The following is an 18,814-nucleotide window of genomic DNA, read 5'->3' on the forward strand; positions in this document are numbered from 1 at the left end:
ATCTCTTTGAAAAGCATAGTCACCGTATAGCTAGCTTGTTTGCTTTATTATCTTCTAGAACTTTATATAGCAAATCGTGGACCTAAACTCTAAATTAAAGTCACCAAACTGAGGTAAATGAACCTCTTCTAATATACGAGTACTTAGTTAACTTTTACTCTCATTATAAATATGACTCAAACTTTTTTTTCTTATAAATATTAAGGAAAAGGATATAGACATATAGCAAAATCAATGGTAAGAATTAAGAAAAAAAATGTGTAGTACAAACATAAATGGAGTAAGCCTATGCTTAAACATATCTTTTAAGCATATACTGTAAATCATAAATCATTACTCCTAAAAAAAATATATTACTCCGTACTTTGTATAAAATTATTTAGTTGTTTTGAAAAGAATTTAGAGTTAGAAGATATGAAAGGTGTGAACACGCGTCACAATCCTAGTTTGAAATTGTCATCCAATATCATCGGGTTGTATTGGCATTATGCTAATCATGTGAACATCTCACAATCAAGCAAATTCTGCAAGTCAAATGACAGGTTTCCCGATTATACTTCGTTTTATATGTGACACCAAAATAAACAAGTCAATTTGGGGCCTTTGTTTTCTCTAATTAATCCTCCAGCAACTCAATATTCACTCACATTATTATATTATAACCTATATAAAAATTTTTCAAAGTGAATAATGAACCTAGCTAGTTGACGGTTAGCTGCGTGCTTAACTTTTTTCCCCTATTATTAGTTAATGTGTTGTGTAGATGTCACTTTTCTTCTTTATGCTTTTATTTTTTATTTTAATTTATATCATTATTTTTAGAGTAGTAATTATAACCTATATAAAAACTTTTCAAGTGAATGGTGAACCTAGCTAGTTGACTGTTAGTCGCATGCTTAATATTTTTCCCCTATTCTTAGTTAATGTGTTGTGTAGATGTCATTTTTCTTCTTTTATGTTTTTATTTTTTATTTTTATTTGTATCATTATTTTTAGTAATAGAACTTATATAAAAATTTTTCACGTGAGTAGTAATGTTTTAATGTTTCACACTTAACCGCTAAATCTTTTTTAAGACTTTTGTATTTTTGCCATTAAAGTTTTATTTTCAAAGATATCAAAACTTTTGGCGTGAATAAAGAAGCAGTTTGGCTGACGGCTGACTCAGCAGCTAGCTTGTCTGCTTAGGTTTTTTTTTTTTTTTTTTTTTTTTCATTTCTATGTTGTATAGTTATCACTTTTTTAATTTTTTTTAATTTTGATTTATATCATTACTTTTAGAGTAGTAATGTTTTAATATTTCACACTTAAACGCTAAATCTTTTTTAAGACTTTTGTATTTTCACCATTAAAGTTTTATTTTAGAGGATTCATAGTACTACATTTTTAGTCCTTTGTTTTCACCGTCAAAGTTTTTATCTTCGTATTTTTATCTTCCAAGAAATGTTGCAATTATTACTTCGCCACCAAAGTTGTGTTTTAAGATTTATGTTGTATTGTTTAACGATACGTTTTTTTCGTTGTCCGATGGTAACGGTTGACATATTAAAATTAATGACCCACATTAAAGTATATATCTGATTGTTATCCCTGACCAACGGCCGGGTATAACACTAGTTCGATATATTTGATGTATCATACCTTACTACTCTTGCATCACGAGATGAGGTATCCAGGAAACTTAACATCGGATGATAGACTGATAGTCACCACAATTTTCCTACTTTAATTAATTTTATCAGGTTATTGTTGCTATACATAGTTACGTTATAAGTCGAACAAAAATAAATCGTTTGAAACAACCCTCACCCGAACATACACACATACGCATAACGTATGTGTATCAGTGTATATGAAAGGAATAACTTAAAAAATTGCCACCATATATCAGGCATATTTAGGGCCTATAGTGAAATTATGAAATGGGGTCTCATCAGTTCAAAGTGTTACATACTGAAACTCGACTATATTATAGCTTAGACACACTTTTAGGCTTATTTGCTTTCAATTCGTCTCCAAAGTAAAATACATAAGAGACACTGAAGAAAGGCCGTAACTTTTTTTTTTTATATATAATTTAAAAGAAGACTATTACATATACATATCTATACTTTTATACTATCTTATAAAGCATTTTGCCATTTTTGAAAATCTCAATTCATGATTTGAAGTACCTAAAATACTTTATGACTTATCACCTCCTATGACCTATCACCCCTACCATCTCATCGCCGCAATACGCGGACACTTACCCGTGTACACCAAAATGTGGCTATCAAATATCGAGGCATAAAGCTCCGGTTATGACTACTTCATCTTTGAAGTACCATATATATACTCCTATAGCCAGCCATACATGCTATACATGATATATAAGTACTAGATCGTTAAAATCGTCGACTATCATACACTTAAGCGACATTTTATTAAGTAGTAGTCGTATAATTATTTACTTTTTCCATAAACTTGCATTAAATTTAAACAAATGGGCTAACATACTAATATCCTCCAAAGCCCATATTGTTCCTGGGCTAGAAAAAGAAGTCCATATGCATACACACAAAAGCCCATAATTTATCCTCCAAACATCACTATCACTATACTATAAATACTTTACTTTGATCATCCATCACTTCCTGCTTTCTTTCACTTGGAAGTAAATTAAGATCAAGAAAAACCCTCACTTTCATTAATCATCAAAATTAATAGAATAGATTATTATTAGTAAATAAAAAATGGATTCATCATCATTTCCAGGAGCAATTCATTTAGCAATAGCCACTTTATTCGGAGCATCAGTTATGGCAATCTCCGCTTTTTACATTCACAAACGCAGCGTTGATCAAGTTATCGACCGTCTCATTAAACTCCGTACCCGCCCCCACCAACAAGATGACGTAGATGATGATGATGTTGTTGAATATGCAGATACAAATGATATTAATTATATTCATCTCGATGATGAAAACAATAATGATGATTTAGATTATATTGAAGATAATGATGATGATGATTATGTAATGATGAATAATAGTAATACTGGTGGTGGGTATGGTATTTCAACTTCTTTGCCTAATTATGGATTAGGAAATACTAATAACGAATGGGTGATTAATACTAGCAGTAATGATAGAGTTAGTAAGACCAATACCAATACGACGTCGTTTGGTTCTATGGAGAAGCTGCTCCAAGATAATAACTTGCCGCCTCTCAGAATGAACCAAACACAAGGTTTGTTTTTCTGTTGTGTTTGTAATCTGATGATATTATCGTTTATTAGGTGTTATTATGTTTAGTACTGTGTTTGTGAGGTTTCTAGGTTACTGGATTGATTCATAGATTGAAATTTGATGGTTATTATTACTTATAAGTGACAAATAGAAATGTAGATGGGTATTTTAGACGAAATAAAACGGTTAGAAAGCTTGGGGATAATTAAAAAAACTTATAGAAAAAAACAGATTAAAAAGCCACCACCAAGCCAGCGTTAGACGGATTGTTATTGATGGTCTTAGAGTAACCATTGTAACAATGGTCCTATGTTGTGCCTGGTTTTTGGTCTTATTGCTACAATATCAGGGTGCAGGGCTGTATGTGGTCCAAAAAGCTAAAGCAAAGTTTTCATGTGTTGTTGATCAGGTGAACATCACCATGATCATCAACCTAATTCTAAGACTAGGGTAGGTTCTTATGGTCGGATACATACACCAAGATCACCAGCCAGCTATGCATACGATGGTACTGAAAACTCCGACGATGATGGAACTGAGACTGCTGTTGGGGATGACACTCAGTATTTTGATGAGAGCGTTAGCACTTCTGCCCATGTAATTTTAAGTCGCTTGATCCTTCTCATATGCAATATATTTTTATTTACTGGCATTCATGCTGTACTTGCTGCTTTGATCTTTGTAATGTTTCTGCTGGTTTCCTTTAAAAAAACTTTTTACTATCTAGGCACCACTTGTTTTATTTCAGGAAATATTCTCGGGCATTCAAAATATGTCTTTGCTTTTGCCACAAGCTGAGAATTCAAACATTCATCAAGCTAATTTACATAATAAAGTGGCAAAAGAAACTGATTCGACTGTGGATCATGTCAGCGGGAAAGTGGAGCTTCTTTCATCTAACATCCCAGTCAACGATATCCCGCAAACAACTATGATGAAAGGTAGTTTCAACGTCCTACTTCACGCTTCTGACTTTTTTGACTCTCTATCTTTAAGATTTTTCAGTTTCATGATCTTTATTGTTTCGCATTCAGAGTCATTGAATCATGAAGAGGAAGAAGTGAGGAAAATGCTACGTGAATGCCTAGACTTGCGGGAAAAATACGTTTTCAGGGAAAAAAATGTTCCGTGGGCACAAGAACATGCTGGAGAGTCTCAATTGTCTGTGAATAAAAGTGATCCATTTCGATTTGTACCAGTGGAAGCAACTAAAGTAAACTGGACTTTATCTCTTCTAGTCTACTGTTTAACGTGTCTACTAAAAAAAATTATAACCTTTTTCACTAAATATTTAAGCAGCACCACTTCAGGATGGAAGATGGAGTTGTGCATGTTTATGCAACTGAAAATGGTAAGCCCAACAAAGAAGACTTGATCATTCTGGTCAAATTTTGTATAAATGGATGCCTAGGCTGATTATTTTTATCTTCCTTTTTTAAGATTCTGTTGAACTCTTCCCTGTTGCAAGTGCGACCACTTTCTTCACTGACATGCATCATGTTCTGAAAGTAATATCCGTTGGAAATGTCCGTTCTGCGTGTTATCATCGACTAAGATTCCTTGAAGAGGTGATGTTTCTTATTTTCTTTAGAAGTTTTATTCTGTCTATTCATTTGACTTTATAATTGTGTCCTCATACTGAATACCATGCAGAAATTCCGTCTTCATCTGTTGGTAAATGCAGATAGTGAGTTTCTAGCTCAAAAAGGTGCGCCTCATCGGGACTTCTACAATATTAGAAAAGTTGACACCCATGTTCATCATTCTGCTTGCATGAACCAAAAACACCTTCTGCGGTTCATTAAGTCTAAATTAAGGAAAGAACCTGATGAGGTATTGTATGTTTGTCATATGTATCCACTAAATGTGCTTAGGCATTTAATGTTTCTCGCATGTGCTATGTATTCTCTCTCTTGTGATCTTCTCTCTTGATTTATCCATGTGTGGTCTTCCTCATAGTCACATCTTTAGGCAAATTTTTATGAGTCACTTTTCATCTTCTAGTTGTTTTATAGTTACAAAGTTGTATTCAAATTTTATTTGCAGGTTGTGATATTTCGTGATGGACAATATCTTACATTGAAAGAAGTTTTTGAGAGTTTGGACTTAACGGGGTTGGTATTTTGCTGTGTATCTTTAATTTTCAGTTCTATATTACCTCAAATACTGTCTCTCTGATAACTAAAAGCTGACTTCAGGTATGACCTTAATGTTGACTTGTTGGATGTTCATGCGGATAAGAGCACATTTCACCGGTTTGATAAGTTCAATCTCAAGTACAATCCCTGTGGACAAAGTAGACTTAGAGAAATCTTTTTAAAGCAAGACAATCTGATTCAAGGTCTGCCTCCTGTAAAATATATAAAATTTTTGTTTACTCATCCAAGTTAGGAAATATATTTGTTTGAGAACTTTGAGTCAGAAATGGACATAATATTCTTGTGATCTCAGGCCGTTTCTTGGGAGAATTGACGAAACAAGTTCTATCAGATCTGGATGCAAGCAAATACCAGGTGTGATTACGTAAACATTGATATTATCTCTATTTGTGTACATTCACAACTTCATAAATTTTTACCATGCTATTATTTTTGAAATTACCAAATACATTATGGCGTGGAACTTAAGCATAGCAATGAAAAGTTTTCCTCATCTTTAAGACACTAATGCTCTTTTCCTTCCAGGTGGCAGAGTATAGGGTGTCTATATACGGAAGGAAGCAAAGTGAATGGGATCAGTTGGCGAGTTGGTTCATCAACAATTCAATTTACAGTGAAAATGCAGTGTGGCTAATCCAAGTATCTATCACTATACACATGCATTCCCAATTTCTTTGTAAAAGTTTATTTTTATCGCTAAAAGATTGTGTGGGTCAATTTTCAGCTTCCGCGGCTATATAACATCTACAAGAGTATGGGAACGGTGACATCCTTCCAGAATATCTTGGACAATGTGTTCATTCCACTTTTTGAAGTCTCAGTTGACCCAAAATCTCACCCTCAACTGCACGTTTTCTTGATGCAGGTAAATTATAAAATTTGCGAACAACATTGTTGATTACCCATAATATTAGGTTCGATGTAATTAATATTTTTTTCTAACAGGTTGTTGGGCTTGATCTTGTGGACGATGAAAGCAAACCCGAAAGGCGGCCCACTAAGCATATGCCAACGCCAGCTGAATGGACGAATGATTTTAATCCTTCTTACTCTTATTATGCATACTATTGCTATGCAAATCTCTATACCCTTAACAAGGTTAGTATGTTTCTCTCTTACTTTCAGAGTTTTATCTTAGTTTTTTAGTTTTCTAAGTTAAGCTCATGTTCCCTTTCTCAGCTTCGTGAGTCGAAAGGACTGCCAACCATTAGATTGCGTCCTCATTGTGGAGAGGTTCTTAACTCACTCATTTCTTATGTTTAGCTTTTGCATTCTTTAACAGTGCTGACTTCATTTTACTTTAATATTTGCAGGCAGGTGATATTGACCATTTGGCTGCTGGATTCCTTCTATGCCATAATATTTCACATGGGATTAATTTGCGGAAATCTCCAGTATTGCAATATTTGTACTATCTTGCTCAGGTTAGCCATCGACTTACTAACATGGCTTATGAGGGCTGATGCGGCCAATTAATTAAGTCTTGGTAGTTATTAATGGATATTAACTTTTGCAGATCGGATTGGCTATGTCTCCACTGAGCAACAATTCCCTATTTCTTGACTACCATCGCAACCCATTTCCCATGTTTTTTCAACGTGGCATGAATGTTTCACTGTCGACTGACGATCCACTGCAAATTCATCTAACAAAAGAACCTTTAGTGGAAGAATATGGTGTTGCCGCCAAGGTCTGATTCCCCTGTTCTGTGTTGTAAGCTGTAATCACTAATCAGTGTTGTATTATTGTTTATTGCCTAACATAGTCGTGGCTTACAGGTTTGGAAGCTAAGTTCATGTGACCTTTGTGAGATAGCAAGAAACTCAGTTTACCAATCTGGATTCTCACATGCAGCCAAGGTAAGCCACATACAATTGTCGAGTTTAAAACCTGTATGTTGAGGGGATGCCAGCTGATTGGCGTTGTGATCTATGCAGGCACATTGGCTTGGAAACAAGTATTACAAGCGAGGACCCGAAGGAAATGATATACAAAAAACAAACGTACCCCGAATGAGGATTGCTTTCCGTCATCAGGTAGTTCCATCATTTTCATTATCATCCAACAACAAATATCAGATGTAAGGTTGCCAGCTTTTAGTAATATTTTTGATATTTTACAGACATGGACAGAAGAAATGCAGTATGTGTATGCAGGAAGGGCGAGACTACCACAAGAAGTTGAGTTTTAGTGGGGAGTTTGGAACCTAAATGTTATCTCTGATATCGGGTTCACGAATTAGACCCCCCTCCAGCCTCAAACCCAAAATCACATTCAACACATACACAAAAGTTAACCAATATCCAGGTCCAGATGGGCATCCAGCACCCCATTTTGTCTACTCACAGCTTCAGGGTTGGTGGGAGTTGAGAAATGCTTTTGCGCATATGCAACCATGCGAGTTTCTGGACTAATTAATGTTTACGGTAATAATATTTTGTGTTTGTTGTCACTTCAGATATGAGCAATTTTATTATGTTACTCTAAGCCACCATCTTGATATCTTTTTATTGAGATTTTCTATCTCCGTTGTAGCTAACCAGTTTTTCATACGGGAAGTGTCTTTTAGAACATAACCATCTTTCTTGACCAGATGGCGTAAGATTGAAGCTAAACTTAGCAAATGGTTATGTTGAATATATATTGCTGATCTTTACACATTTTCTTTAGTTTCTTTGTTTAAGCTATGGGTTACCTAATGTGGCAAAGTGGGTATGTTGTATATTGGTCCAATTGGGAATCTATTGAGACCTAATTACCTAAACACATTAGATATTATATTACAATATTACAGGTCATCTATTGTGTGTTTGTGTGTCTGTGTTTAACGGCAAAGTGTCCTATTCCTATAGCTACTAGAGATTTATCAAAATATCTGATCCAAAGTTATAAAATCTATAAGTAATACATGATCATGGCACAATAGATAATGAACAAGAGCATCAATAAAACCTTGCAACACAGAAACGTTCATTAAGACTTGTGAAGTTGTCTAATATAACATCATCTTTCATAACTACAAATAGCAGGGCGCTAATACAAGTTCATTCAAAACTTATGAAGCTACTTATTCATTCAGACACTTTAAAACTAGACCTTTAAGCATGAACCTTTTACTTAACTATTGTGTATCACCTAATTATGGGATACAAACTTAGAAACTCTTGACGAACCTCAAGTCTCTTGATCAAACAAGTTGGACATGAGATTATTGTTGACTAAAACCAGGAAATCCTTTTCTTCTTGAGAACTCTATACAAGTACTACTATCATTTTGTATTGCCTATAAACTCGAGAAATCTCAACAAACCAATCAAATTTGTCAAAAAATGATGTAAGTTTAACATTTCTAACAAATTTGATTGGTTTATTGTGTTTCTTCAGAAGTATCCCTTATAAGATGACCTTGATGAACTCCGGACCCTGAAACGATATTGTTTTTCACCTTCATTAGAATTTTGAACCACCACAACTTTCATGGTTACGTTGTTTGGGGGAAGTTGCAATCGAAGGGGGTAAAGCTTCCCGTCTAAAGGACTTTGAGAACACACTGTTATGTTGCGTAGTCTAGTTTCTTCCTCCAACATTTGAGTCAACTCATTAACCCCATTCCCTTTAAAACTAACACAAAATCCTTGTGCATTTTGATCAACTTCCCCATCATCGTCTGAAATCACATGATAATATATCGCTCTCCCTTCTTCTCTCTTTAGTGGTGAGTCAGACTGCAAAGAAAACAAACGAAACAAGAAATTAAGTTAACATGTGTAATTTCATTTAGTCAGTGGTGAAACTTGAACATTTGTATATATACCTCGTGGTTGGAGAAGGTTGGGGACTTAGACCAGTTAGTTGAAGGTGAGCTAGATGCAGAGGAAGTAAACGAATCCGAATAAGGAACCAACTGCATTGATTGTTCATTAGTATCTACAACCTCAATTTGCCACATGATCCAATCTTGTGTAGCACTCCTTTGAGGAATATCATGTGTAACCGAATTCCTCCACGGTGGAAGACCTCCATTCGCACGCAAATAGTGTCCATATCTCGTCTTGAACTTCACTTGTTTCCCATTTCCGATAGGCTCCCACTCGACCGAGGAGTCTAGACGACTAGGGACGGTTTGGAGGACTTTCTTTCCAGTCATTCCAAGCAAGAAAGGACTATTAGAAGCCGTTAAGTATTTATTGTAACAAGACTTTAAACGAATGATAGTCACATCATCGGGTGTATCCTCAACAAACTCAACAGTCCAACGGTTGGTTGTGGCAGTAGCGTCATGACCATCTTGAGAAACCGACTCTTGGTCATGGTTGGCGTGGAGGTATTTACCATGGAGGCTCCTTAGTCTAACCACTTTCACGTGGCGTAGGATTTCCATCGAGGATTGTCCCGAGTCGTGTAGGACCCCAACAGAACGTTCCTTGTGTTTGGTAAACTTTGTAGGTAAATGTAGTCGTAAATGTGGTAATTTCTGTGGAAAAGAATGCAAACGGTTGTTGATAAATTTGGTGACTTTAGTTTGTAATAAGTGTTGGGTATTTGTCACACTCATGGTACCTCGTAACATCTTCACCTGTCGTATACATTATACATATATGTATATATGGGTGTCAAACTCAAAGCAAACAAACAAGACTAATTACGTGTATAGATAGTTGAGTTTGGTGATCAATAAAAGTTAGTAACTTTTATATATTTGTTTTTAAAGTGAATCATCGACCACTTACCAAAATACCAAAAAAGTCGCATTAACTTCGAAATAAAAGTACGTGTGGCTTCTATCTAGATTATGAAAGTGATATTAAAGTTTATAATATGTAACATTTTTTATGAATTTAACATTTATAAGATATGATATAGAGATAGGGATCGTGAGTGTCACAACCAAACTCGTATCCACCGGCTTTTGCAAACTACAAAGATTTATTTATTTATTTAAATATATACTGTACTTAAGTTTCGGTAGTACACATGGCTGTTTATCTTTTTTGGGCTAAAATGACTTCTTAAACTAAGTTATCATATATTGATTGCGTACTTACACTTTCGGGGACTTTGTTGCCAAAAGATATAATAAATTCAGATATCAATAATACATTAATACGTGTATGCCTAGTAACATGATTTATTGTTCATAAGAGATATTATTGTTCGTAAGAGATGATAGTGTCAACCAAACTCGTATGGCGTCATTTTCTTTTAAAGAACCTGTTGAGCTAAAAATTCTTTATGATTATAGTTGTTTCAAATTGTTAAGACTAAATGGTATGAGGCCTTCTCATGAAGGGGTCTTCTGCCACATTAAAATACCAGGCGTTTTGCAAAAATGAGGGGTATAAGGCAACTCACTATTATGGGGTATCTTCCAATACTTGTTTCATTTTCATTGTTTGGAAAAATAGAAAATTAGAAAAATGAGGGAGAATGAGAGAAAGTTGACATAGAAATGCATTGAGAAGAGGAGAAAGTCAAATGATGGTCCACGGTTTTGCCCATCCGCCCAACCCATTTTTTAAGTTAGGAACGCCTTCAGGGGCAATGTAGTCGGCGTTCCAGGGGCGTTTCGGCTCTAAAACTCCTTGAGAAGGCCTTGTATCGCACAGTCTAAAAGTTTGTTGTGGTCAGTTTTTGATGTAACTTACTTTTTGATGTAATTGGTTACCCTCATACAGTACTTGTGGATTTTAGAAAAGTTAAAAAGTGTACTACGCTACTTTAGAGAATTCAGTCGCAATTTCCAATAGATTCACAAATTGTGGGAAAATGGTAAATAATGCAACGACAAAGCCGTGTAACAGGGACCAATGTGGGAATATATGTAGCGTGTATGTCAGTTCGGAAAAATGTACAGTAGTGTGTTATGTGACAAGACAAATGAACGATCACCAATGGTTTCCCTACGTTCCAAACCCTCCCCTCCTAATTGTCAAAAATTCGGATTCAACCCTCTATAGTTTTATAAACTCTAGCTTACACCCTTCAAGAATTTGTGAGTTGACAACTAAGACCAATCATTTTGGTAATACACTTCCTTTAAAACGAGTAGTTCGTTATTTTACTTTTATTTTTGGATATCTATAACTTATTCAAAAGCACTATATAGAATGCATTGCTTTTTGAACGGATGGATCTCTATCTTTTTTGGACACCTTACTATACCAAACATACAACAAATATATACTGTACGTATATAGTTGTATCAAGAAATCGTTTTGTTTGTCTGGTAGTGTAAAAACTAAGATATGATATTCAAAAGTGTTAGATATTATTTGTCATTATTCTTGGGAGTTCAAACTTGGTCCATCATTTGGTAGTTCTAAGCTATGAAGAACCAGATTCTTGTGTATGTCTTCAAATCTTCTAGTTATAGAATACAAAAACACCAAATATAATAATTATAGATACACTATATGATTATTTTCATAAAATTAAACATCAATTACTGTATTTATACTAAGAACAATTACACATAGGTATGGGGTTTCAAACTTTCAATATACGAACCTTAAAAAAACGTAGACTTTAGACAAAGGTCACTTAAGAAAAAAAAAAAGTTGAAACATAAAGAGCAGTTCATGTTGACTCTTATAAAAGAAGAATAAATATAATTTAATTAAAATTCAACGACATAAGTTAATAACATTGAACAATTTCTTAAAAAAAAATACCACGCCTAGTCTACACTCCACTTGTTGTGTAGGAGAAAGCATAATGGCTAGTAGTGTGTAGAAAAAGTGGTATGCCCAAAGATAAGCATTTTTAGAGGTGTGTATCTAATATGTCCACTAGTATGGTAAATGACCATATTATCATCCACCATATATGACACTCGAATTTTGACATATTATTAGTGGCTAATAACTCGGTGTTCTCATTTTTTTTAGAAATTAAGTCCACTATTTGCCTTCCCATCCACATATTTTGTGCCTTTTTTTTTCTTCTTCATAAGAATGGTGCTTTTTCATTAAATAATAGATTTTATAATAAATTGATGCTAAATTATCAAAATAATCATAATAATGATAATATGTCCATTTGTTTCTATCGAAAAGAGGTATGCAAGAAAAGCCGATTAACCTCAACAGTTTACAATAAGTACAGTTTCAAATAATATTCCTTACAAACACACACATTGTTTTATTCATTTAGAATCTTTTGGACCCAAATATCACGTAAGGATTTCTTCAACTTTATTCCTAAATTCTTTGGCTAATTAAGGACTTGGTTGTGTACTTGTGTTTGTTGTGTGGGTTTTAGATGTAGGGAATGGATATGAGATGTGAATTGATAATCTAATATCACATATTGGCAACACTTTTTTTAGGAAAACTACGATTTTGTTTCTCCAAGTATGTTATCATCACAAAATTCATTAGTGCATCATGATTGATATCTTATTTTACCTTTTAAATTTCATGGTATTAAAAGCTCTTTCTATTTTGACACATCTCATAAAAAAAAGCTAACAAATGTTTTTAATAATCGTGATTACTTACCAATAACCCTTGTTTTTATATACCAATTAAGTTGATAACATATTCAATATCGCTATTTCATCTATTGGAATAGTAATACTTTTAATGTTACTATTAGTTACTTATATTAAAATATACTCGGAGCATATCAAAAACTTTTACACCTAGTACATATATTTTTCATCCATTTTTATAGTTATTATAATAATAAGTTATTCAATTCCGTACTTTTTAATTTGAACTTAAAAAAGAAATTAAGCAAGCTATGAAAAAGAAGAAAAAGTACCTTCATCATAGAAAGAGTACGAGACCGAGGTGAAAAACCGGGAGAATGAATCGGTACGGGTGATCGAACCTCCGGGCCGAAAAAATCACTAGGCGGAAAACTCGGAACAATTGACAAACAAACATTATTATGATTAACAACCTCATCATCGGAAACATTAACGGCCTCAACATCCCACAAAATCCAATTATTAGTAGAACTAGTAAAACTTCCATCATGTGTAACCGTATTTCTCCAAGGAGGCATGGCACCATTAGCCCTTAAATACGTCCCAACCGACGATTTTAATTTAAATTGAAACCCGTCTCGAACCGGCTGCCATTCGATAGCTAAGTCTCTTGTATTTTCTGTCACGGATTGTATAATTCTGTTCCCCGTTGTGCCTAAAAGAACTTGTGTACTACAAGCGGTTAAATAACGCCCATAACAACTTTTGAGACGTATGACATGGCTGTTTGTTTCTACACGTTCTATCAACCATCTTCCTGCGTTTGTCGAACCGGCTTTTCGGCTTTGTCGAACGGTTAGACCGTCGTCCCCCGCGACTAGGTATTTGTCGAGATGGCTTTTGAGTCTCACGGCTACTGCTTTCTCAAAGAATTCCATGTTTTTTTTTATTTTTGGGTATGGTGAGGGAAGGAATGAAGGACTTGGAATTTTATATGTGAATGAAATTTGGGTAAAGTTATAAAATCCACCCTCTAACTATTTTTTGTGTCACACATGGTAATGTGTTTGTCACATGTGTTTGTTTTAAAAGTAAAGTTTATCTTGTGTTTAATGAAAAGTACATTTAGACTTTAGTGTTATGATCGTTACTTTTTCCATTTAAAATTAAATTTCTATATTTATATTGTGAACTCTAGAGAAAATTACTAGTTATGTTTTGTATTCACCATTAAAATATTAAATACACATTTTCTTAATATATGTATTTCTAAAAGTGTGTATCACGAAAAGTGTTAATTATGCCGTGTTTGTATTAATCGGTTACAAGTTGATATAAAGTTAATTAATATATCTCAAGTCGAACTATGTAATTAATACAGCGGGTTTAATAAACTAGTTCGTTGTATCGACATATTTACTGCACATATTTAATCAAAATATGTATACATAATACATATATATATATATGTATTGAAATTACGTCCGACAATAATGTAAAACCAGGCAAAAAGTATGTTAAATACGTGAATGAAATATCACAGACAAACATATATTATAAAAAAATACAACTATAAGTCTATAATAACACTTTCAATGATACAAAATATGAGTGTAAACTTTTGATTAATAGTTTTGAAAAGGTTAGTAGGCTGTAAATGACTTAGCTAAGAATTTTTAAAAATAATCATTAAAAAAGTTAGGCCATCTTAACATGGTTAGTAATTGTAATATCATTTAAAAATCAAATTTTTTTAAAGATAACAATTGAAAATGCTTAAAATTGCGCATTCGAGCAGTACATATTTCAGTTCGTGAATATTTATCTTCAAACGCAATCAAGCGAACATATTTTTTGATTTCATACAATTTTTAACGATAATTCTACCAACTCCTAAACTTTTCTAAAATAATCTTAAGATCATATCTGACCATCGAAGCAAGTAATCTATTGACCCTCACTTTCCGTCCATGCTACAATCGCCACGAAGGACCACCACTTTCCACCATTGCTATCAATCATATCAGACCAACAAGATAAATAATTAGACACCCATGTGAGTTGAGTGTACTATATATATGATGTGAAGTTACTAAAATCGTTAAAAAAAAATCTTGTGACTCGTGAAGAAATAGGTACGGGTATGTCCTGGTCTTTGTTACCCCTTGTTCTAGCTACAACTACATGTCCATATGAAATCTTATCTACTATCATAATGCATCTGATTCAAGTATCTTTAAGTAAGTAACCCTAACCAAACACTCTAAATTAAAGTGAAACAAATTAAAAATATATACCGCCTCAAATCAAATTAAACCAACCGGCCATCTATATATTTCCATGTTTACCATCATACTTTTCAAAAATAACCAACATGTTTCACAACGTTTTTCCTCTTCTTCATTACTACATAAAGATTGGCACCAATATTGCCTAGAGCAACAGAATAAAATAAAATGCGTGACTCATGACATAAAAATAGAAATATCATGGAACTAATTAATTATTTGGGTGTTTACTTTTTATTTTTTATGGATAGATGGAGGTCAACGGAACGACAAGTAGACAAATATCACGTTTTATAGAAATTTTTATTTTATTCTAATTAGGGGGATAAAAAAAAGGTAAGAATAACAATAACAATGTGAAAATACGGGGGTGTTTGTTATTGAGATTGCAAAACAGATTTTGCGTTTTCAAAATAGATTATGCGTTTTTAAAACTGTGTTTTGAAAAAAATAAGTAGGTACATGCTTCTTTACAACTGCGTTTTTATAGCAGATAATCACTTTTTTACACAAACACTTTTTTAGATTATCTGCGTTTTACGAACGTAATAATCAGATAACCAATTCAAAACGTATTCCCAAACACTCTATGTATATATAGACACTAAAATAACTCTTGATGGATACCAAAGAGTATTGATTCTAAATTGATATTGGTATATAGTTGAAATCTACTCCACCGTTTTTCTTATATTCTTTTGACCACAAATATCTAACAAAAAGTATGATATATGATGGAAGAGGTCATATAAATATAAGTTCTTTTCTTTTAGTTAATGAAATCAACTTACCCGTCATATATGATTCATTGTATCCTGTTAAAGGTCATCCTAAGAGGCCTCTACTTCTGGTGATGCAATATAAAAGACCAATTTTACAACCATATAACCTTATTAGTGATCTACGTAGCTTTAGATGTAAGCCTTTGAATGAAGCCAAACCGAACCAACTTGTCACCTCGTAAGCATATAAGTTAAGTTAGAAAGGTCTTAAACCTGCTGAAAGATTATTAAAGCCTACGAATGATGCCAAACCTTATGGACTAGTTCGAGTTTTGGTACATACGTTTGAATGAAATATGGTATCTAGTATGCACCTATTGCAACAAATCTCTTATATAAATAAAAGAATATTGTTTCTAAAAACTTTTTATCTATGTGGCATGTCATTTTTTTTTCCTAAACTATTTTAAAAAATATATGATCTCATAAAATATTTTCTTTTATTTTAAAAACTATCTTTTATATTAGGCAATATGCCATTTCTTCTTTTTTTTTTTAATTATTTTTTTAACCTTAATTATTTTTAATTAATATGAAAAATAATATCATAACTCTTTAACTTTAGTTTCATATCTACCATTGATTTATGATAGTTACTTTTTAATTTTTTATCACCCTAATCGGTTTTATGTATTAATGTTCATCTTTACAAGTATATTGCTATCTCCGTATCAAATTATAATGTATTGACAACAAATTAAATACATATTTCTATATATTTTTTGGTTTTAAATTTTTAATTAAGCGTCCCGGGTTGATTAGCTAGTAAAATCAAAACTAGAAAAGTAGCATACAAAATTAACTAAAGTATTAAGTTTCTCTCGTTTGGATTTGTTTTAATAAAGGAAACTCTTCCAAGCTATAAATGAACTTTAAACTGAATTTCGCACAAATGGGTTTGATTGGATATGAAGCAAAACAGATAACATTGTCTCATTTCAAACCAAATCGAATTTATGGTATAGTCTCTTTTTCTATGTTACTGTATTATTATTGTTTTTCTTTTTGGCGTTTTGACATACAATTGTCGATGGAATGCTAGAGGACCCAAAGTCAAATAAGGAACACATACCAACATGAAAGAGTTGAACCCAAGATCCATAAAGTTATTTGTATATCTAGGGTTTATCAACCAATGACCAATCGTGCCTTGATCATATTTAAGTTAAGCTAATGTACCAACATATTTTGATGTTAAAACAAAAGACTCTACATTTAGAAATAAAATACAACATTTGACTATTTAAGCAGAGCTACTCAGACAGAAGCAGATCTGAGGCCCAATAACGGCTAACGCTGTTAAGATTACATCTAACCCGGTCCAAATGTCCGAAAGATTGGTCCATTAAGTAAAGGCCCAGTCTAACTAAAGGCCTCTCATAAACCCAATCATTGATTATTTTATTTATTTATTTATTTTGAACGTCTATCCTTGTTTTAATTTTACTTTACGTTAATTCTAATTCCAAAATTGCATCGAGTAAATATGCACTGTTGTTTAGGCTGCTTGTCAATGAGCTGAATTGAAGAAAAGCTTGATAGGGTTCGAATTCGACTTAAAAATTTTTAATGGGCTCATTTGCTTCACGGGGTTCATCATAAAAGCTCGAGATCTACTTGAACAAAATCTGTAATAGTTTTGAATCTGTCTTGAAAAGCTCAAAAATATTTTCAAATACATATAAGAATTAGTTCGGTCAAATACATATAAATAAATAAAGTCAAATGCAGATTTAGACGAGCATATTTACTTTTTTAATATTTTCACTTTTGAAAATCTTAATTGGTAACCTACAATTTATTTTAATCAGAGTTATGTAGTGGCCAAGAGTACCCCATGATATTTGTAGAACCCTTTATTTATAATGCTTGTTTTTTAATGTATTTATGTAGTTTTAAAGGTAATTTTTTTTTTTTAACAACAGTGGTGATTGGACTCAGCGGCATGCATCTTCAATGTCCGGTAGAGATTGATCACGTCACCAGCACAGTCAATCCGAGGGCATGACTGGCGGTGGAAGTCTCACTACCGTTCTGGAGGAAACTAGCTAATGCTAGAGAAAACTCTCATGTTCCACCTCATTGGCAAAGACTTCCCAATATGCCTTTAAAAGGTTTTGAACACGTGACCAACATTTGGCTGAAAAACATAATGGGCATTAAATGTCCAGTTGGGCTAAATCCCAAGAACTAGTTTTAAAGGTAATTGACAAATGAAGACTCATGTAAATTAATTTTGTAGTTTAAGTTTACTCTAATCAATATCATAAAAATTGTTCGGCGATTCGAAAATTAAATTATTGACTCCGCCACTGATTTTAATGTTTGCCTTCTAATTACTTCATGAAATACAATATCACGCTATCGAGTATAAGACGTTCATCTACATCACCACTAAAATGAACTTTAAGATAGTTACACAAATATGAACATTTAAGTTGAGAGATATTAAATTTGTAACTTAAAGTCGTAAACCATTATTGCTAGGCGGCTTATAGAATTGCGACTATTTCACTCAAGTCTACCCAGCAGCCCTTGCAGGGATGTTTCTCGAAAACCCCTTGACCTTTTCAATTCGATATTTAAGCTTGTCGGCGATTTTTAAGCTGCAAATAAGCTTATTTTAATTTGGAAAATGATAATGACAGCCTTAAGGCTGTCACTAACAACATATTACATGTTTAAAAACTTGTACATTATATATTAAAAACCGCCCCTTGATTTTGGTATAAACTTTAATGCACCCAATTAGTTTTTATTGACAACCCTAAAGGCTGTCACAACCAAAACCCAATTTAATTTATTACAAGGTGATATTCGTCAATATGGGATTAGCTTATTTAATATAGTTTTTTTTTTCCCCTTAAAAGAAAAGATCAAAGTTTTAGTATGGATATATGAAGTATTATTTAGGGTATTAAAC

General features: G+C 33.2%; 2 protein-coding genes across 4 annotated transcripts; one reads left to right on the forward strand and one right to left on the reverse strand.

The window, feature by feature from the left end:
- Positions 1–2,655: 2,655 nt before the first annotated feature.
- LOC122579526 (probable AMP deaminase) lies at positions 2,656–8,030 on the forward strand. Of its 2 annotated transcripts, none has more exons than XM_043751709.1 (19): positions 2,656–3,231; positions 3,640–3,827; positions 3,979–4,171; positions 4,265–4,443; positions 4,527–4,581; positions 4,671–4,798; positions 4,884–5,063; positions 5,277–5,344; positions 5,429–5,571; positions 5,682–5,743; positions 5,915–6,028; positions 6,114–6,254; positions 6,335–6,487; positions 6,569–6,622; positions 6,703–6,813; positions 6,906–7,079; positions 7,168–7,248; positions 7,327–7,425; positions 7,512–8,030. In XM_043751709.1, the coding sequence occupies exons 1-19, from the start codon at positions 2,736–2,738 to the stop codon at positions 7,578–7,580; spliced, it is 2,688 nt and encodes an 895-aa protein (XP_043607644.1). In that variant the 5' UTR covers positions 2,656–2,735; the 3' UTR covers positions 7,581–8,030. The 2 variants fall into 2 exon arrangements, with proteins under 2 accessions (XP_043607644.1, XP_043607645.1); XM_043751710.1 differs by having other exon boundaries at positions 4,530–4,581.
- Positions 8,031–8,335: 305 nt separating this feature from the next.
- On the reverse strand, positions 8,336–13,770 carry LOC122579590. Of its 2 annotated transcripts, none has more exons than XM_043751778.1 (3): positions 13,154–13,770; positions 9,204–9,863; positions 8,336–9,114 (listed from the first exon to the last, which is right to left on the reverse strand). In XM_043751778.1, the coding sequence occupies exons 1-3, from the start codon at positions 13,757–13,759 to the stop codon at positions 8,770–8,772; spliced, it is 1,611 nt and encodes a 536-aa protein (XP_043607713.1). In that variant the 5' UTR covers positions 13,760–13,770; the 3' UTR covers positions 8,336–8,769. The 2 variants fall into 2 exon arrangements, with proteins under 2 accessions (XP_043607713.1, XP_043607712.1); XM_043751777.1 differs by having other exon boundaries at positions 9,204–9,965.
- Positions 13,771–18,814: the final 5,044 nt, after the last annotated feature.

The sequence above is a fragment of the Erigeron canadensis genome, chromosome 8 (genome assembly GCF_010389155.1).
Source record: "Erigeron canadensis isolate Cc75 chromosome 8, C_canadensis_v1, whole genome shotgun sequence".
Taxonomy (NCBI): Eukaryota; Viridiplantae; Streptophyta; class Magnoliopsida; order Asterales; family Asteraceae; genus Erigeron; species Erigeron canadensis.

Excerpts from the sequence above, each read along its gene's own strand:
- LOC122579526 (XM_043751709.1), top strand. The coding sequence starts at position 2,736 with ATGGATTCATCATCATTTCCAGGAGCAATTCATTTAGCAATAGCCACT. Across the intron at positions 4,582-4,670 it reads TGTTTATGCAACTGAAAATG|ATTCTGTTGAACTCTTCCCT; the intron begins GTAAGCCCAACA and ends TCCTTTTTTAAG. Across the intron at positions 5,064-5,276 it reads TAAGGAAAGAACCTGATGAG|GTTGTGATATTTCGTGATGG; the intron begins GTATTGTATGTT and ends TTTTATTTGCAG.
- LOC122579590 (XM_043751777.1), bottom strand. The coding sequence starts at position 13,759 with ATGGAATTCTTTGAGAAAGCAGTAGCCGTGAGACTCAAAAGCCATCTC. Across the intron at positions 9,966-13,153 it reads GTACTCTTTCTATGATGAAG|GTGAAGATGTTACGAGGTAC; the intron begins GTACTTTTTCTT and ends TGTATACGACAG. Across the intron at positions 9,115-9,203 it reads CAACCTTCTCCAACCACGAG|TCTGACTCACCACTAAAGAG; the intron begins GTATATATACAA and ends TTTTCTTTGCAG.